The sequence below is a fragment of the Hyaena hyaena genome, unplaced genomic scaffold (assembly GCF_003009895.1).
Source record: "Hyaena hyaena isolate Hyena2069 unplaced genomic scaffold, ASM300989v1 scaffold_780, whole genome shotgun sequence".
Classification (NCBI taxonomy): Eukaryota; Metazoa; Chordata; class Mammalia; order Carnivora; family Hyaenidae; genus Hyaena; species Hyaena hyaena.
The window spans coordinates 152,812-172,509 of record NW_024081410.1 but is presented as its reverse complement, the minus strand read 5'-3'; the positions used below and the strand labels follow the sequence as shown (position 1 = coordinate 172,509).

The following is a 19,698-nucleotide window of genomic DNA, read 5'->3' as shown; positions in this document are numbered from 1 at the left end:
CCCCCAGACACTATTCTAAGTACTCCATTTGTATCAACTTACTGAACCCTTACAATAAACCTATTAAGTTGGAACTATCCTTACCCTATTTTAAAGATGAAGAAACTGAGACTAAAAAGTTTCAGTTTTGGGGCGCCTGGGTGGCTCAGTCGGTTAAACGTCCAACTTCGGCTCAGGTCATGATCTCACGGTTCGAGGGTTCGAGCCCTGAGTCGGGCTCTGCGCTGACAGCTAGCATAGAGCCTGGAGCCTGCTTTGGATTCTGTGTCTCCCTCTCTTTCTGACCCTCCTCCGCTCACACCGTCTCTCTCTCCCTCTCTCAGAAATAAATAAAACATTAAAAGAAATCTTTAAAAAAAAGTTTCAGTTTTATATATTAATGTTCCATGTAACAAATGTTCTGAAAAAAAGTTTTTTTAAGATTTTATTTTTAAGTAATCTCTACAGCCAACATGGGGGTCAAATCTACAATCCCGAGATCAAGAGTCGCATGTTCTACTGACTGAACCAGCCAGGCACCCCATGAAAAATAACTGTTCTAATGACAAGTTTTGGAAAAATCTGAAATGGTCCAAGCTCTTTCTTTTATACATGGGGAAGTTAAACCCGGCAAAAGGGAAATCATGTGTGCAATACTACACATCTATTCTTATTTTCTGGATCCCTGCCCTGTGCCAGGCTCTGTGCTATGTATGACCTGGGGCTTCAGAGATCATCAAGACACCTGCAGAACACAGTTTCAGTTGGGGGCCAATGGATAACATACACAAGACATAAGTAAGCCGATAATTCAAGTGAGTGCTGAGATAATAAAGTTGCGGAGATGTGACTCAGTGACAAGGTGGGAGACCACTAGGTGGTCCAGGAAGTGTGGCCCAAGGAGGTGACATGTGAGCTGAAACCTGAAGAAGCCAGCCATGGAATGCCATAGCAGAAGAGCATTCCAGGTGGGAGGGAACTGGGAGTGCAAAGGCCCTGAGGTAGGAATACTTTTTGGTAACAGAATGAACTTCTTCATCATTTACTGCCAGTCTAGAGCCCTCAGAGTGGCCCTTGGATGTCCTGGGCCTCTCTCAAGCTTGGCCCTAAGATGCCGACTTGCCCAGAGAGCAGTAAGTCTCTGAGGCTGTGGGGTCCCCCTCCTAGAAGCCTTGTGGCTGAACCGGATCTGAGTTTCCTGGTTCCTGTCTGGCATGGGGTAAGCAGACATCTTCCCCGCCTTCTTTCCCCAGGCTCCAGCCTCAGCCCCCAAATCTCCATGGCAACCCTGGACACAATCCTGATGTGAAGAAGGATCTGGAGCACCAAGATCACTGTGAAGAGACCAGAGAGCTGGCGGCCTTACCTCCCCTTGCTCCTTGCGTCCTGCTATCCTCTCTGCTGGCTCAGCCAGGCTCCCACACCCTGGTCTCCCCAAGGACCCCAAACTGAAGGCTCTGCAGGTCTGCCCCACCGCTGGGCACAGCGGGGCCTGGATGGAGGCCCGTCCCCTGCAGCGGCCCCAGACGCTGCTCCTGCTGGGGGCGGCTGCCCTGGTGGCGTCTGCCCTGGACACCGGTGAGCATGAAGGGGCAGGGCTGAGGCAGGGCGGGTCCTACCACCCTCAGACACTGTGTTTCTCCAAGATGGGCTGGGACCCCTTGACCTGGAGGAGGCTGGGAAGCCCCGGGCCTGGCCTTGCTTGGGACACCCCCAAGTCCACCCCAAGTCCCTCTGGAAGGCTGGAACTCTAAGTCACCCAGAAGCAGGGGTCTGGGGTGCATGTAGGGGAGGGCAATGGACAACACCGTGGGCTTTGCGGTCAGACACCCTGTGTTCACGCTCTCACCGCCTCTTCTTACGTTTTCGCCCTAGAGATCACTGTTTCAGCTCAGTGTCTTCAGCAGTAAGAGGGGAATGAGGGCCCCTTAAGGGACTATTATTGTGCATATGAGATAAATGTGCAAGATACTTAGTGCCTGGCACATAGAAGGCACTCAGTTCACTCACTCTTGAAAATTCCCTCCTCTCCCGTGCGCCCCTGGGGCATGTTCTGGCTTTACTAGGTCCCTATCGATTTGAGAACAAGCTCCCACATCCTGAGCCCAGATGGTGAATTTCTTCCTCAAAGACCCATGTCCTGGCTGGTCCTCAAGACGCACTAGTGCCCTACCATGCACCTGAAAAGCCACCTCCTCTTCTCTATCCTTACAAAACTCACAGCTAGTTTGATTATTTATGCATTGTCTCATTTAATACTCACAACAACTCTGTACCAGTGAGGATGTTTCGGAGTGTAAGTAACAGACACCAAACTAATGTCCTTAAAAGGACATTTATTATTTCACTTAAGAAAAGTGGCCAAAGATAGTTCCAGAAATGGTTAACTTAGCAGCTCAACCGTGTCAGTGATGATCCGGGATTCTCATGACCTCATCTTTGCAACATGGCTGCTGCAATGCCAGCCATTGCATTCTCAGCCAACCACTTTCACAAGCAGGAAGAAAGAGGGTCCTCATCACACAGCTCTCCCTTTTCTTTTCTTTTTCTTTTATAAATGTTTACTTATTTCTGAGAGAGACAGAGAGACAGAGAATGGAGGGAGGGACAGAGAGAGAGGGAGCCACAGACTCTGAAGTAGGCTCCAGGCTCGGAGCTGTCAGCGCACAGACTGACGGGGAGGGGAGGGTTCAAATCCACGAACCATGAGATCATGACCTGAACCAAAGTCAGACTTAACTGAGCCACGCGTGTACCCCTTTTCATTTTTTTCATTTCTTCTTCTCCTTCTCCTTCTTCTTTTAATCAGAGAGGAAATCCTTTCTCAGGAGCCCTCAGCAAACTTCTTTAATCTCATTGGCCAAAATCAGGTCACATACCAAACCCTAAACCCTACAAACAGGATTACAAAACCTGGTTTAGGCCAATGACCAGGAGGGTTGGTACGTTGCTCCCTGGCAGCTGAGAGATATTAAGATTCTTCTAGCAAGACGCAACAGGGAAAGGCTGTGCCTGCTCCATCCTCCAGTAAGATGTTACTAACAGCGAACATTTGGGTAACACTCATTAAATGCCAAGCTCTGTCCTAAGCAAAGGACACTTACATGTCCACAGTCCTTTAGTTTCAATTCCAAAATATGAAAAGCTCTGAAAACCAAAATTCCTTCTTAACTAATTTACTGGGACTTCCTGACTTGAACTGATAGGGGGCTGTTTCTTGTCTTCATTTGCTCTGCTTAGTTAGGGTTATGTTCTTACAACTGCCCTAGAAAATGCGTTGGATCGTGGAGGCTGCAACATAATATCCTGCATATATACCACCTTATCTTTCTAAAATCTGGAAAATTCTGAAACACCTCCTTGGGTTTTTGAATAAGAGATTGAGGGGGCCCCTGGGTGGCTCAGTTGGTTAAACTGACATCATGATCTCACAGTTCCTGAGTTCCAGCCCTGCATCGGGCTCCGCGCTGACAGTGCCGAGCTTGCTTGGGATTCTTTAGCGCTCTCTCTCTCTCTCTTTCTCAAAATACATAAACTTAAAAAAAAAAAAAAAAAGAATAAGAGCTTGAGGACCTGAACTGAATTATTTAATCCTCACAAACATTCTGAGATTGCGCAAATCATTCCATTTTACCGATGGGGAAACTGGGGCCCAGAGAGGGTGAGTGACTTACTTGGGGTCACCCAGCAGGCAGGGCTCAGAACCAGGCCGCGCGGTTGCAGAATCCGTGCTCCTCCCCGCAGCCGACCTGGTGGACCTCTGCGGGCAGACGTGGCAGGGGGACGGGCTGCTGCTGCGCTCGCACTCCGCCTCGCGCAGGTTCTACTTCGTGGTCCCGGACACCGACTGCGGGCTCTGGATGCGGGCGGCGGCCCCCGGCGACAGGATCCGCTTCCAGTTCCGCTTCTTCCTGGTCTACAGCTTGGCCGCGGCGACGCGGGCGCCCCCAGTGCCTCCAGCGCCCAACGCCTCGTCCCCGGCGCCCGCCGACCCGTGCGCCCCCGGGTCCTACCTGCAGTTCTACGAGGGCCCGCCGGGGGCGCCCCGGGCGCTGGGGGCCCCTCTCTGTGGCCTGACCATTCCCGCCCCGGTGGTGTCCTCCGGGCCCTTCCTGGGCCTCCGCCTGCTCACCAGAGGCCGCCAGCCCCGCGTGGACTTCGTGGGCGAAGTCACCTCTTTCCGGCTGGGTGGGTTGGGGCTGTGGGCCGGGACCCGGACCTCCAAGCTGGGGGCAGCTGCGGGCAGGGGCGGGGCGGCTACCCGGGTAGCACCTGCGGCGCGGGAAGATGAGGCCGGGGCCCAGGGGCGGGGCGGGGCCTGGGGTGGGGCGGGGCCTGGGGCGGGGCCTGGGGCGGGGCCCAGGGGTGGGGCGGGGCCCAGGGGTGGGGCGGGGCCTGGGTGGGGCGGGGCCTGGGTGGGGCGGGGCCTAGGAGGGATGGTGGGGAGAAGGACTGGTGGCCGGACTCGGGTCCGCACGGCACCGGCGACTCCAGACCCTGAGAGCCACCCCAGAAATCTGCCTTCCAGGGACGTGTGGAGCAGACCACCTACCAGGTCCTGACACGCACACACTCACCCGCTCACAATTCTCGCTCGCACACATCCCGTACCCCACACCCAACACCCACACTCACGCACCCTGCACATTCACTCACACAATCCCCCCAACACCTCACAGCAACACCCACACTCACATACCCTGCACACTCACGTGACCCACACTCATACACCTTACACCTAACACACACACTGCAGACTCATTCGCGTGACCCCACACGCACACACCTCGCACCCAACACCCACACTCACACACATTGTACGTGTGCATACAACCCACAACTGCACTCATTTCCACACCTCACACACCCATGTGCCTCACACATTGCAGCACACAACCCACATATCTCACGTACTGCACACTCACAAATATGGTCCACATCATACCTCACACACACAGTACCACTTTGCACCCTTAGATATAACTCACTCCCACGCTCTCAAGTTCACATAAGGCTCTTCTGTCCTGGGTCAGCCCTTCAGATGATTGCAGAGGGGCCATTAGGACTCTCGTGACTGTGAGTGACAGATGCCACTTCAGCAAGGAAAGGGACTTGATATTAACTAACAATAACTTATTAAGCGTTGCCTTTGCCCTTTGCGTGCCAGGTCTGTCTATTCCTCCCAGCAACACCATGCCTGTCTGCTCCTCCTCGTATTTATGGGTGGGAAACAGGCCCGGGGAGGTTAAGGAAAGCGCCCGGGCCTCCCTGCTCACATGTGGAGCAGCTGGGCTTTCACGGCTAGAGCACATCCTTTTGTCCAAACTGAGTTCAAGGCCTTAGTCCCGACAGGCTCCCCCAGGATTGGGGACACGTATGTCGCAGCAGAGGCTGTGTCCAGTGATGGTGAGCAGGTGAGTGGCCAAAGCTCAGAGGATTCCAAAACCACAGAGAAGCATTATTGCCAACTCTAGCAAAATATCTGGGCTGGAGGGTTTCTTTCTTTCTTTCTTTCTTTCTTTCTTTCTTTCTTTCTTTCTTTCTTTCTTTCTTTCTTTCTTTCTTTCCTTCCTTCCTTCCTTCCTTCCTTCCTTCCTTCCTTCCTTCCTTCCTTCCTTTCTTTCTTTCTTTCTTTCTTTCTTTCTTTCTTTCTTTCCAAAGTCTTTTTCTTTTTAAGTTTATTTATTTTGAGAGAGAGAGAGAGAGAGAGAGAGAGTGCCTGCGTAGGGGAGCAGCAGAGAGAGAGAGGAAGACAGAGAATCCCAAGCAGGCTCCGCACTGCCAGCACAGAGCCTGACGTGGGGCTCAAACTCACAAACCATGAGATCATACCCAAGCCCAAACCAATAGTCAGTGAGCCACCCAGACTCCCCCAGGTTGGAGCATGAAACATGGGATGTGAGCGCTTTGAGTAAAGAGCATGGCGGTCTCTGAGGGCCTGTGCAGAACACCTCCGTGTGCCAGGGCCTGGGTAGCCCTGTAACACGGAGCTGAGCCGGGAGTGCCCCAGGCCCACCCTTCTTCTTCCCTGGCCTTATGCCTGGTCTGATTTTCGATTTTAAATTCTCTCTTCCCCATTAGAGTATCTGGCTCTGGGAGGAACCATATGAAATTTGTACTCTATTTTTTTTTAATGTTCATTTATTTTTGAGAGAGAAAGAGAGAGAGTCGGGGAGGGACAGAAAGGGGGGGTACAGAGAATCTGAAGCAGTCTCTGTGCTGACAGCAAAGAGCCCGATGCAGGGCTTGAACTCAGGAACCTTGAGATCATGACGTGAGCCAAAGTTGGACATCCTGAAATCTGTACTCTAAATCCTCAGGGACAAGACCTTGGTGCCTGGGGTCCCCTTTCTGCCCAGGGGCCTATGGCGTTGTTTTGTAAACAGCAGTCACTGGACGATTTAGAATTAACCTCTCACTTCCCCCTTTCTCGCTGTGGCCTTGCCTGCCTGCCTTCAAGGTACACCTGCCAGCCAAGGGCCCAGGAACATTGCAGCTGCTCTGTGTTTATCAGGATTGGACTTCCAAAGCAGGTGGCAGGGGTGAAGCCCTATCACAGCTTTGGCTACCTTAGATCAGTCTTGTCATCTGAATGAAGAGAGGCTCATTTCACATCCTGAGGCCACACACACAGTCCCAGTCACTCACATTTGCAGTCATACCCTATCTGGTTCATGCACACCCTCTTATACTGACACTCACCCATACACAACCGCACTATTTGTGTTTTCCTTCATAGATATTCACTCTTACATCTATATATCTATATATTACTCACTTTCATTTGTAGACGAAACAAACCCAACTCAACCTGGTTTAGCCAAAGCAGAATGGGGGGGGGAGGTGGGTGGAGGTGGCTATAACAGGGATATTAAGATATTGGTTCAGGTATAGCTGGATCCAGCAGTTTAAGTAATGGCACCTGGGCTCTGTCGCCTCTCTCCCTTTGCATTGTGGGAGTCTGTTCAGCCTCCATCTCGGGCAGCTTCTCTTTCTACCTGGCAGCAAGATGACCCTGCAGCTACAACTCCCTGGTCACCATTACAGCTCTAACATCAGCTCTAGGGGCACAGCAGAGAGCAGAAGAGAAGTCCATGCCTTCCTGAGCTGACGTTATGGTGGGAGAGACAGACCAGAAATAAATAATCAAGTGAATCCATGTTTTGCAGAGGTGGTGAGCGCTTCAGAGGAATGGAGGTCAGGACAAGGAGGGTCGGAGCACCGGGTGGCGCACCATTCTCACATGGAGCTCAGGGAAGGTTGAGTGTAGACCTGAAGGGGGTGAGCCTGCAGTTACCTGGGGGAGGGAATGCCAGGCAGAACTGATGGCAGGTGCCATGCCATGAGCGAGGATCTGGGGGAGTGTTCAGGTTCACAGGGACACTGCAGGCTACGTGCATTCACATGTGCAGACACGCCCGCACACCCACAGTACACCGCAGTTTTTATGAGCATAGGACTGAGTCCCTACTTTGCTACTTAGATACAGGCTGTGTAGCCTTGGTCACATGACCTAACCTCCCTGGGCCTGTCTTCTCATCCCTAAAACGGGGTTAGTAATGTGTTTATCCCACAGGGTCATTGTGAGAAGTTGATGGGCTGGAGTGTGAGCGGGGTACATAGAACCATGCCCGGCATGCAACGGGGACTCAAAATGTTAGCCATCGGTGTCGTCCTTGGGGCCATGCACCTGTCTCCCATGAAATGCCCACCCATGCTCTCTCCTGCTCCAAGCTCCCACGCTCCCTCACTGCAGGGCTGCACATCCCCTTGAGTCACAGGCGGGCTCCCGGCCCTCATCTCCTGCCTTCCCTCTTGACCCCAGGATCCTGTGGTGCCTACTTCCGCTGTCGGACTGGCAGGTGCATCCCCTCTAGCCTGGTGTGCGATCGCTGGGGTGTGGACAACTGTGGCGATGGTAGTGACCAGGCCTCCTGGCCACCGGCCGACTGCAGAGGTCAGTGATGGGTGCTGCCTGGGCCCCACTGAACAGCTAGGAGGGGAGCCGGGGGCTGACTGCCTTTCCCTGGGGCAGGGCCTCGGTGGCGGAGGTCGGAGGCAGGGGCGTGAGGGGAGAGAATAAGGTGAGGAATGTGTGTACAGGGGAGGACCTGAGGATCAGAGCAAGTGAGAGCCAGAATGGTGCTGGAGAGGATGTCATCCAGCTGATATTTTAGTGGTGGAATATTTCCTAAGTGGAATTTTGCCCTGAGACCCAAGCCATCAAAAGGAGAGAAGCTCCAGTTAGCAGGACCTGGAGTCCCGGGCCCTGGCTGACTGATATCCCCCCAGGAGACCTGAGTTGGACCTTCAAGACTTACTTGGGAAACCACTGATCCAGCCTGACTCCCACATTGTACATATGGGAAAACTCATACTCTGGTTTCTCTTCAGATCGTCTAAATCTTTCGCCTTTTACATATGGGGAAACTGAGGCCTAGGGAGGAGAAATGACTTGCCCAAAGTCATAGACTCATCGAGTAACATAACGAGGAATGATCTCTGTGGACAGGGGGCACCAAAATAGATCACTCAGGAAGATCCTTCCTGCGAGTCTAAGATGCTGCATCCTGCAGATAGAGCTGCCATGTACTGTTGAACAGGTTGTTTACTGCAAAAAACAACTTAGCTGGAGGGGGAAGTTTAACTTCCCAGGACCCCACACACTTATCTGCCAAGCCACTCCTCAGTCTACTTTGCAGGTTCCTCTTTATCTCCCTGACACTCTGTGCTTTGTGCCCGGGGCCCCATTCCTATACCCCCCTTTCCTCCAGCCATCTCTGCGCCCATTCCCCTGGCGGTCTCCTTTATATTACATCGCCAGCTGGATTGTCTTTGAACTCTAGTTACATACCTGCCTCCCTACTCAATCTCTCCATGTGGCTGTGTAGGTGGTATCTCAAACTTGCCCCAAACTGAACACAGGCTGCACAGCCCTCCCCCATCCTGCTCTTCACCAGCGTCCCCTGTGGTCACCTGCCCTCCTCTCCTCTCAGCCCATGGCCAAGCCTCCACATCATCAGAATTTGATGTTCTCATGATGAGATTGGAGTGATGGGCTACCTGGAGGAAGATCCTGGGGCCAAGTGTCCTCTTCATCCCCCTGTATCCAGAGCACATACTGCCAGCACCAGGTAGTGCTTGTAAGGTTTCTCCACTGCTAGTTTCCTGCCTCCCCTTTCTGTACTGTCCTCTTTGGAGGAAGTCACTCTGTGGGCCGCACGCGACCCTCCACATGCCTCATATGTCAGCAGAAGCAAAGCCCGCGAAGCCCACAGTTCCTGTTCCTTCTGTCCTGTGGCTCCTCTGGCCCTTCCCCACCTCCCTTTTGCACGCCCCCCTCCTCCATGCCGGCCCCCAGCTTCCTTCCCAGCCTCCTTCTCATCCTGCCTTCTGGCCTGGGCTGAGCTGCCTCTGCCCTGAAGTTTACCTTGGCCTCCTGTGGGTCTCCACTTAACTATCTTAGTTCCTTCCCGGCCCCTTGATTTAACATGGCACCTTCTGTCCACCGGCAGGTGAATGGACGAGTAAAGTTATGACATGTCCACACAACGGAGTATTGTTCAGTCCTCTAAAGGAAGGAGATTCAGACCCACGCATGAACATGTAACACGGGAATGAACCTTGGGGCCACTGTGTGACATGAAATAAGCCCGTGTGAAAGGACAAACACCAGGATTCCACTTACACCAGGCACCCTGAGCAGCCAGACCGTAGAGACGCAAAGAATGGTGGTCGTCAGGGGCCTGGAGGGGGGATGGGAGCCAGCGTTCCCGCGGGGACAGAGTTTCAGTTTGGCAGGATGAAGGCAGCTCTGGGGACGGTGGTGAGAGCTGCACGACTATGTGATTGAACTAACGCCACTGAACCGTTTGCTTAAACGCGGTTAAAAATGGTTTATTGTGGTATATATTTCACCACCGTGAAAAAGAACCCTGACCCTAGCCAACCTGCCCTGTCCCCTCTGCCTCTTACTCTCTCCATAGCACCTCTGTGTGACAGGACGGAATTTGTGTTACATCTCTGCACCCTAAGATGAGCTTGTCTATTTCACCCACTGCTGTTTCCTTCCATCCCTAGGGCAATGCCTGGGGGAGGGGGCAGTAGATGCTCAAGAAATAGTAGTCAAATGAGTGGAAGAATGAACTCTGTGCTTCAGTTTCCTGATCTATAGGATGGGGACGATAAACCTAAGGTGTCAGAGTTGTCGTGAACTAAGTGAAATACTGGAGGTAAAGAGCTCAGCACCCAGCACAGTGCTTGGTGCCCAGTAAATGCTCAAGACAGATACATCCTCCTTCTTTTCTTTTTTTCTTTTTTTCAACATTTATTCATTTTTGAGAGACGGGGAGAGACAGAACATGATTGGGGAGGGGGCAGAGAGAAAGGGAGACATAGAATCTGAAGCAGGCTCCAGGCCCTGAACCGTGAGCACAGAGCCCGCCACGGGGCTCGAACTCACAGACCACGAGGTCATGGCCTGAACCAAAGTCAGACGCTTAACCGACTGAGCCACCGGGGAAGGGTGGGGGTGCTGATACACCCTCCTTCTTGGGAAGTAGCTCCATTCGTCAATCCCAGGTGCTGGAGCTGGACCGTGTGAGCTCAAGTCCTCCCCTATCGCTCCCTATCACTGCTCTGTGATCTAGACAAGAGACTTAACCTCTCTGTGCCTCACTTCCCTTATCTGTAAAATGGAAATACAAATAGTAGCAAACTCAGAGAGGTTTAGGGAGGATTCAGGGAGACCAAGTCAAGCCCTTGAAAGTTCTGTGCGTTAGTCTCTTATTTCCCTTTGCAGGTCCCTCTCTGGTGCCCAGCCAGGCAGGGGGTACAGACGGCCAGGCCTCCAGGACCCTGACGCTCTCCCCAGACCTCAGGTCTGCAGGCCCCCTCCAGAGGGGAGCCGAGAGGAGCCCCCTGGCAGGCCGGGCCCCTGAACAGCGGGATACAGTGGCCTCTCCGGGAGGTACGTGGCTCTTGATTCCCACCTGATCCCGTTCCCCCCACCAAGGTCACACTTGTCCCTTTCTAGGTGACAGGGACAGGGCAGCAGGCCCCGGCTGAGGCCCGAGTGGACTCTCCCTTTCCTTCTACAGGTCCCCGGCTGCAGGGCGCCGCCCCGGTCTCCTCGCTGGTCCTCGCCTCTGCTGGCCTCCTCCTGGGCCTCGGCTGGTGCTGCTGCTCCTCCAGCTGGCTGGCCCGGCGGGCTCGTGCCTGTGGCCTCTGTCCCAGCTGCGCTATCTGTTACATGCGTCCTGGCCAGGTGGCCTCCGGGGGGCTGCAGCCGAGCAGGCTGGCCTTGCAGGGGCAGGGAGGACATCCCTAGAGGCCGTGGCTTCAGAGAAAGGAGGGCGGGCTCTGGGGTCAGACAGGCCCAGAGTTGTACCCCCGTCCCCGGGAGGGCCAGGTGACCCTGGGCAGGTTACCTAACCCTCAGACTTTAGCTGCTCCTCGGGAAAATGGGAGGATCCCTGCCCCACATGGTTGCCGTGAGGCACACAGGAGTTACCGGCCCTAAGCTCGGGCAGCAGCTGGCTGCTGGATCCTCTGCTGGATCCGTGAAGGCCAAGGAGCAGGGGCCTAGCTCTACTCCCAGACCTCACCTGCCCTGCTCTGCCCCTCCCTGGCCCACCCTCAGGCGCCACCGAGTCAAGCCCTAGTCAGAGGCGCAGGAGACCGCTCTGGCGGGGATAGCACCGTTTATTAAGAAAGATCAAGATGAAGACCACAGGAGGGTCCCTTCTAGGACACAGAGGCCAGGCGTCCTGACCCCACATCTGTGGGCTGCTGGTGGGGAGGGCACGTGCCCCCAGTTGGGCCCTCAGGCCCCCACAGATGGGGCAGGGCTGTCATGTCGCCTTCCTGTCCCTCCCAGCCATGAGTCCCGGCATCCCCCACGCAAGGCACTAACTCTTCAACCACCGATGCCCTCCTCCCCCCATGTCCCCTGGGCCTTCACTTCCAGATCAGTGGGGGGGGGGTGTGTGGCCTGCTGTGGGCGGGGAGACCCTCTCAGTGATGGCCTCTGCCCATAGCAGCTCCTGGTAAGAGTTGGGGTGGACTTTCCCTTGCAGCCCCTGAGGGCAGGCCCCTGGGTAGGTATCAGGTGTTGGGGGGGGGGCAGGAGGACTCGGTGGGAGGGGGAGGCTGCCAGGGGCAGGTGGCTCGGCTGGCCAGGCAGAGGTGGAGGGGGCTGGGACATGGGCCGGCAGGGGTGGGGTTGCCTGCCCAGGGGTGAGCTGCCTTTTGTTCCACAGTTGGCACTAAAGAGCTTTCCCCACCCGGAGGAGGGTGGCAAAGGCAATCGTGATGTCTCTTGTTCCAGGTAGCTGGTGAGGCACCAGGCTGGAGGCCGCAGTTGGCTCTTGTAGGATGTGGGGGCTGCCTGAGGGCTGCAGAACTGGGCTGCCCAGCTCTACATGTGTGTGCGGGGGGCCTCTACTGGTGGCGACAGTTCTGAGCCCAATCGGCCACCGTGTCTGACCCCAAGTCCCGGTGGTCCTCTGAGGCACCAGTTCGCATCCAACCCGCCCCACCTGCCAGCTCGCGGCCTTGCCCAGGTGTGTCTGGGTGGGGGTGGTGGCGTGCCCACCCTCCAGTCCAGCCCAGGGCAGTAGCAGCAAAGCGTGGCATTGCCTCAGTTTCTTACAAAATATTCATAATAATAATATTAATAATAATATACTCGACGTCATGGGGCTGGGCTGCTGCCCGGGAGTCCGTGCGGGGCAGGCGGCTGCCTACGAGGGGCAGGGGCGCGTGTTGGCCCCCGCCTGGGCGCGGTGCTGCAGGTCCAGCGGCTGCGGGGGCGGGGCGCCGGGCCGGGCAGAGTGCAGCACCAGGTTCTTGATACAGCCGGTGATGCCCGTGGAGAACCTGCCCCCGGTCAGCGTGCTCACGTCGGGAGCCCCACCTGCAGGGATGAGAGGCGGCAGGCTTGTCAGCTCCAGGAGCCGGGGATGGGGTGAGGGTGGGGGCTAGGAAGGCTGCGGGTTCTCGCTCTGCGGGAGCCCCAAACCCTCTCTGCCTCCAGGTGGTGCCTCCCTGAGCCCGGGACTTACCGATGTAGATGCTGCCCTTGGTGTTGACGGCCACGTTAGGGCCTGGGGACTGGCCGCTGACCAGCTCCTCGCCATCCATCTGGATGGAGCCCCTCCGGCCCTCTCTGTGGTGAACAGGGGTGGGCTGCTCACCACCAATTCCGAGTGCCCTCCCTGCCCACCCCCTGCTCAGAGTTCTTTCCTTCCCCCACTGGATGAATGTGGCCCTGCAAACAGAGCTTCCCAGCACCCCACCCGGCTTTCATCCATCCCTCCAGGTGCTTGCCTGCCACCCCCTCTCCCCACAGGAGTTCTGTCCTGCCCTTGAAGATTGTTCTAGCTCACGGACTCTCCCCTGACCCTGGCTTCAAGTTCCATCTCCCAGAGCTCAAAGCCTGCCTCCATGCACATAGTGGGCGGCGTCCTGTGCTGCTCCAGAACTCGACCCCTTTCACCCCCGCGCCCAGGTGGGCTCCCTTACCGCAGTGCCGTCACCCGATGCCACTCGCCATCATTGATGGGGTCCTCAGAGACGAGGCGGGCCTCCCCACTGCCCAGCTGGTAGCTGTGGTCACACAGGGCCAAGACAGCGTGAGCTGGGGCTGGTGTGTGGTGGTGCGTGCGGCTTGTGCTGGAGGCTGCAGCTTCTCATGGGAGGAGCCGTAGCAGCGAGCAGAGGGGAAGCCACTGATGCGGTGAGGGAAGTCAGGGAGGGGGAGGAAGGGCCAGGTGCCCGGACCCACCTGAAGACAAGGTGCCCGTCCTGAAGCCCAAGACTGATGAAGTCCTTGCTGTGACCGGCCTCTCCCACATCCTGCCCGGGAAGCACAGGGTCGATGCAGTTTCCAGCCTGGAGAGCCCAGGCCCCTGATGGCTGTGACCTCCACCCTCCTCTCTTTCACTGCTCTGCCCCCCAGGAGGCTGAGAACCCTAGGGCCCCGGGCAGGACGCCCACACTCACCGCGCCCTGCCACAGCAGGAGGCCGCTGGCCGTGCTGGTCCGGACCTCCAGCTCGATGGTCTCTGGCACCTCGGGCAGGCTGGGAGCGGAGAAGCGGGTGAGAGGGAAGAGAACCCGGATTCCTGTGCCCCTCCCTGGACCCACAGGCTCCCCCAGCACCCGTCTCACCTCCTGGAAAAGACGTGGCCAGGGAGAGCGAGGAAGCCGTCATCATGGAAGTAGGCTCCGTACTGCCCAGGGGCGTCTGCGGGACAGCGTGGGGGTGGTGAGACGCCTGCTGGCCTGCATGGAGCGGCCACTGCTTGGGCCCCAGGACCCCCACCTCCACCCCGATGTGTGCTACTGTGGGGGCCCTGGACAGAAGCCAGGGGCCTGCGAACTTGGATGGGGAACCCCTGGAGCTCTCCTGTCCCTCACTTCTCACTGAAACATAGCAGCTCCTTCCAGTATGCATGCAGGCAACGAACCACAGGAGCAGCAGCGGGACCTGTGATTTGTCACTAGCAGATGCTCTGACTGCATTTCTTACAAATATTTCAGAACATCGTCTACGCTTGTTGAAACCACAGCAGCTATTAGGGCCACCACCAGGTCTTGTTATTTAATGTGTTAATAAAGACGCACCTGTGTTACAAATCTGAAAGTTTTAAGTATTTTGATGACCTTATTTCAGTACAATTGGCTCACTCTGAGATCCTAGGCATTTTATTTTACGTAGTCAACAGGGTCCATATAGGGTGACCAATGGTCCCCATTTGCTGAGTCCTGTCCTGGTTTTAGCTCTGAAAGTCCACGTCCTAAGAAACCCCTTAGTCCTGAGCAAGCAGGGCCAGCTGGTCACCTAGGTCATTGGCACATAAAAGGTTTAGAATCTTCGCGTTCCCTCCATCTTACAGGCGGGAAGACAGGCTCAGGAGGGTGAGTGACTCTCCCAGGAAGTGGGAAGCCTGCTTTGGACACTTTTGGCCCTGATGTCCATACTGTGTGTGGCTCCAGCATCCTTGGCCCTGCCTGCTCAGACGCAGCCCACAGGCCAGCGCCGGTCCCCAAGGGCCTGCAAGGGCAGGGGACACTTGGCCACCCTCCACCAAACAATGTTAACAGCTAACATTTACCAAGCACCTACTCTGTGCTGGTCGCTGCACCAGGGCCAGCTGCAAGCACCCTTTCATTTCAGTGGGTCTCTGTAACAATCTATACCAATCCTGGGACTTAGATATAATGCTAACAAAAGCTAACATCCTGTACCCATGGCGGACCAGACCGTGTTCTCAGCATTTCACAGATGCCAAGTAATTTTACTTGACACAAAGTTTTATCCAACCCTTGTGGAAGGATGTGACTTCTCTTTATTTTGCACATAAGGAAACTGAGGCACAGAAAGGTTGAGTGACTCACCTGAAGTTACACAGCTAGTAGGTGGCAGGGCTAAGATCTGAATCCAGATCTTCATGCGCATACCCATCCTACTGCTACTTCTACTGTTGTGTTAGTGGCAGATAAGAAGATGGGTATCTACGAAGCAGTCAGCCCAGTGTCCACGGATGTTCAATAAACATTGATTTTTTTTTTAACCATCATTGCTTTTTTTTTAAAAAAAAATTATGATTGCTTTTAAATAGATTGTGGATGGGGCGCCCCGGTGGCTCAGTTGGTTAAGCGTCCGACTTCAGCTCGGGTCATGATCTCACGGTTCGTGGGTTCAAGCCCCACGTTGGGCTCTGTGCTGACGGCTCAGAGCCTGGAGCCTGCTTCAGATTCTGTGTCTCCCTCTCTCTCTGACCCTCCCCTGCTCACGCTGTCTCTCTCTCTCTCTCTCTCTCAGAAATAAATAAAACATTAAAAAATTAAAAACAAATTAAAAATAAAAAAATAGATTGTGGAATCCTTGAGAATGAAGGTCTTGCCTTATTCATCTTATATTTACTGCGTCCAGAGTGAAGATGGGCACACAATAGTTTGCTGACAGAATGCATGAATGTAGAGGAGAAAACTGAGGTCAGAGTGGCTCAAGGACCTGGCCCAGGTCACCCAGCCAGTAGGTGCAGGGCGGGACCCAGCTCTGTGCTGCTGGGCTCATCTTTGTTCTGTCCCTCTGTGCCCAGGGAGCCTCTCACTTGGGGCTTGTCCCGCTTACAGGCCAGAATTGAGGGTGTGGGGTGCCTGGAAGAGGGGCTGAGAGACCGGAAGCCAGGGAGGAGCCAAGCCTCTCCGGCCACAGGAAACACATACCATTGCCCCCGCTGCCTTCCAGATGCCAGTCAGACTCGGCTGCGCCTTGTCCGGAGCCTGTGAGGAAAGGCGGGTGCCGTCGGTGAGCACAGACACTGCAGGTACCGTGCGCAGCCCCAGAGGGCCCAGGGGGAGGTGGGGAGAAGCGGGGATAGTCACCTTGTTGGCAGCGTGGGCCCGAGAAGCCAGGGGGACAGAGGCAGCGGGTGCCCTGGCAGGTGCCCCCGTGCAGACAGGGCTCGTGGAGCCGGCAGGGGTTCTCCTCATGCTCACAGAGGTCTCCTGTGGGTCAGGGTGCAGTGAGCGGGCGCGGGTGGGGCTGGCCGCCCGCCACCCCGTGCCCCTGCTGTGCGCACGGGCGGCTCTCACACCTTTGAAGCCATCGGGGCACAGGCACTGGAACTCGTACTCGCCGGCGGGCATGCACGTGGCACGGTTCTGGCACGGCTGGCGCTCACACGGGGAGCTGGTGTAGCACTGCCCGATGCCCCGGCTGCCCAGGAAGCTGTAGGTGAGGTCTAGCCGCTTTCCGTTCACCGACACCTGCGGGCACGGGGACGTGGAGGGGCTCTGGGCATGCAGGAGGCAGAGGCAAAGTGGCCCAGTGGGCCGCAGGGGACTCAGGCTGGAGCACGAGTGGGAATGTGGGCGCAGGACGGGGAGGAACCCAAGCCGAATGCCTTCTGTGTGCCGGGACCGCCATCAGCGCGGTCACTACTCAGTGAGGCCTGTGGGAGGAGGAGTGATCGTCCCCGATTCACAGAGGAGGGTACTGAGGCCCGCGGGGGAGCGTCCGGGCTCACTGCAGGCAGAGGGGCCGGTCTGCACCTTCCCCCCTCCCCTCCCCTCTGTCCCCCCAAGGCCACTCCTTACCTCGCCCACACAGCCGCGGAAGTGAGCGCTAACGTTGGTGGCCGGGGGCAGCCGCACGGAGGGCTCCACGCCGCCGAGGTAGAGGAGGGTGTGCAGGTTGAGGCCCTGGCTCTTGCCTGGCGAGGAGCGCAGCACGGGGCGTCTGCCATTCACGCGCAGGCTGCCATCCTTGTTGAGGCGCTCTGCAGACGCTCGGTGCCAGTGGCCCAGGGCCAGTGGCTCAGGGGTCCGCAGCACGGCCAGCCCTGGGGAGGACGGCAGGCAGGGATGGCATGCGCAGAGCCCCCCCACCCCGCCCCCACATACAGGGGCTGGGTGGAACCCGAGAGAGATCGAGGGGCCTTGCTGCAAGTCACCCATGGAGAGAAGGTGAATGAACAGGAGACTTGGGTTGCTCTGACTTCATAAGTTATTCCTCTGAGTCTCCGTGGGGCATGGGGGAATCGAGGGGGGCAAAGAGCTTAGCATCTCGAGCCCACGCGCGTTTCACGTCCGGCACTCACCTGACCCTAACTCGTATCGGAACTCCAGGTGGCCGCCAGCCATCGCCAGGGACACGAAGTCCTCCACAGGCCCGCTCCTCCCCCCGCTGAACAGCAGGATGCCGTCGGGTGCCAGTGGCTTGAACTCAACGTCCAGGCGCAGCTCGTGGTGTGTATTGGTGAGGGCGGGCAGTGCCAGGTAGGAACCAGTGCCCGACATGGAGGGGGTGGTCACCGTCACACCTGCAGCAGCCACAGCTCAGCCGGGGGCAGTGGGGGTACGGGCACCCTTGTCCACCCCCCTCCAGATGCTGGGGCTCAGGACCGACCGGGTCATAGCTGCAGCACAGGAGCCCGGGGCCTTGGGTCCTGCAGACCAGGCTGGAAAAGTCTCTGGTAAGAGGTGGGGACCTTTGGGGACCCTCATGTAAGGGATTCAGACTGGGCGGAGGCTTGGCCAGGTGCCCTTGAGGCCCTGTGGCCCTGGAATTATCATCCACAGGGCCCTTGGTGGCCTCAGAGTGTCCCTGCCCAGCTTTCCCCATCCTTCTGGGGTTCCCTGGGGTCTCGGGCCTGGCTCCACTTACCTTCCTCACATCTTATCCCTGAGCGGCCCAGATGGCAGCGGCAGGTGTAGCCTCGACCATCAGGCCGGTTCACACAGGTGGCGTCGGGCCCACAGGCCTCTGGGGGACACAGGGACCAGCGAGATGGACATTGAGGTGGCCCAGGAGAGGGTGGGGTCCTAATGCCAAAGCCCTACCTATTGCACCCGAGGAGCCTTGGCTGGCTGGGAGGGCTGCATCCAAGACTGGGCAGGAGGAATGGGTAACAGCTGGGGTAAAGGGGGGCAGTAAAGGCTGGGGTACAGGCTGACAGGGGACAGTGACACTGAGGGGAGGGTAGCGAATGAATGAGTGTGGTGCTCCTGAAGGAACGTACCTGGGTAACAGTGTGGGGGGAGGGGGTGGTGCCTGGGGACAGGTAACGGGGTGGGTGTCTTGGTGGGAGATGAGAAGGTGGTAGGTATCCGGGGTGGTGAGGGGCTGGGGGGAGCGCCCGGGGGCAGAGGTGGGGGCAGAGCAGGTACGGGGGTGGCAGCATGGAAGTCAGTATCTAGGAGGAGGAGGGGCGAGTACCTGGATGGGCGACAGAAGGTGGTAAGTACAGATAGCAGTGGGGTGGGTGGATCTGGAGGGGCAGCAATGGGCAGAGGCCGGCACCCAGGGGTGGCAGCGACCGGAAGGGCGGGTCACACACCTGGGTGGCAGTGCAGGGCCTGAGAGTGCTCACAGCGGCTCCCGGTGAAGCCAGCCGGGCAGATGCACACGTAGCTGCTGCTCTCTGAATCCTGACATTGGCCCCCGTTCTGCGAAGTCGTCCCCAGAAGTCAGGCCCGGAACATCCCGCCTCTCCCCCACTCCCCACGGGGGTCTGCCCTGTCTGTGGGCAGGGGCCAGGGGCAGCTGAGTGGCGTGTGCAGTGTGGGGTTACCTGGCAGGGCCGGTCCCGACAGGTGGGGCAGTGGGAGATGCCGTGCGCTGTGAGGTTGAGGTCGTGGAAGATGATCTCCTCGCCCTGGATGCGCAGCTCCCGGACACAGCCTGGGCAGCAGGCAGGCATGGTGAGGAGGGCAGCAGTGCTGGAAGGCCTAGGTGGCCCCAGGCCGTACCCCGCAGTGCTCTCCCCAGGCCGGCAGAGGCTGGCACGGGCAGGGAGGCAGGGAGGGGGCTCACCTATGAAGCCACTGCTCAGCCCCGCCTTGGGGATGGCGTCATAGTCGGGGTAGCCACCGAGGTAGAGCTCCTCATTTAGGTCCAGGCCCTGGAACTTGCCCTGCACAGTGGAGAAGTCGGGAATGGTGGACAGGGGCTGGGCAGAGGTGGGGGGGGCGGAAATGGGGGTCAGGAGGGCTCACCTGAGAGGTCCCGTTGACCGGGGCCAGGCTGCCCACAATCAGGGAGCCCTGGGTGAGGCTGCGCAGCAGGGTCACGGTGTGGAACTGGCCCAGCGCCAGCGGTGTGGGGTGGCGGATGGTGGCCATGCCTGAGCCTGCGTCAAACCTGCTCCGCGGGGTGGGGCCGAGCAGGGGGAAAACGCAGAAGGGGCCTGTCAGAAGGGCTGGGCG

General features: G+C 57.1%; 2 protein-coding genes across 4 annotated transcripts in view; one reads left to right on the top strand and one right to left on the bottom strand.

The window, feature by feature from the left end:
- Positions 1-1,475: 1,475 nt before the first annotated feature.
- Positions 1,476-11,308, top strand: LDLRAD2 (low density lipoprotein receptor class A domain containing 2). The gene is made up of 5 exons (XM_039218766.1): positions 1,476-1,557; positions 3,724-4,167; positions 7,805-7,936; positions 10,781-10,948; positions 11,079-11,308. Exons 1-5 carry the CDS (start codon positions 1,476-1,478, stop codon positions 11,306-11,308), a joined length of 1,056 nt encoding a protein of 351 aa, XP_039074697.1.
- A 356-nt stretch (positions 11,309-11,664) lies between these two features.
- Positions 11,665-19,698, bottom strand: part of HSPG2 (heparan sulfate proteoglycan 2) — a 99,120-nt gene continuing 91,086 nt past the window's right edge. For all 3 annotated transcript variants that reach the window (XM_039218771.1, XM_039218773.1, XM_039218772.1), the window contains 16 exons: positions 19,489-19,633; positions 19,307-19,406; positions 19,065-19,174; positions 18,831-18,939; positions 18,158-18,256; positions 17,592-17,813; positions 17,089-17,333; positions 16,587-16,758; positions 16,375-16,497; positions 16,216-16,272; positions 14,152-14,227; positions 13,984-14,062; positions 13,766-13,836; positions 13,504-13,587; positions 13,044-13,147; positions 11,665-12,895 (listed from right to left, as the gene is read on the bottom strand). In XM_039218771.1, coding sequence (XP_039074702.1) covers positions 12,723-12,895; positions 13,044-13,147; positions 13,504-13,587; positions 13,766-13,836; positions 13,984-14,062; positions 14,152-14,227; positions 16,216-16,272; positions 16,375-16,497; positions 16,587-16,758; positions 17,089-17,333; positions 17,592-17,813; positions 18,158-18,256; positions 18,831-18,939; positions 19,065-19,174; positions 19,307-19,406; positions 19,489-19,633 — 1,969 coding nt within the window. In that variant the 3' untranslated portion in view covers positions 11,665-12,722. The remainder of the gene's footprint in view (positions 12,896-13,043; positions 13,148-13,503; positions 13,588-13,765; positions 13,837-13,983; positions 14,063-14,151; positions 14,228-16,215; positions 16,273-16,374; positions 16,498-16,586; positions 16,759-17,088; positions 17,334-17,591; positions 17,814-18,157; positions 18,257-18,830; positions 18,940-19,064; positions 19,175-19,306; positions 19,407-19,488; positions 19,634-19,698) is intronic.

Bases quoted from the DNA above. Each gene is read 5' to 3' on its own strand.
- LDLRAD2 (XM_039218766.1), top strand. From the start codon at position 1,476: ATGGAGGCCCGTCCCCTGCAGCGGCCCCAGACGCTGCTCCTGCTGGGG. The intron at 7,937-10,780 runs GTCAGTGATGGG...TTCCCTTTGCAG, and splicing joins GCCACCGGCCGACTGCAGAG to GTCCCTCTCTGGTGCCCAGC. The intron at 10,949-11,078 runs GTACGTGGCTCT...TTCCTTCTACAG, and splicing joins TACAGTGGCCTCTCCGGGAG to GTCCCCGGCTGCAGGGCGCC.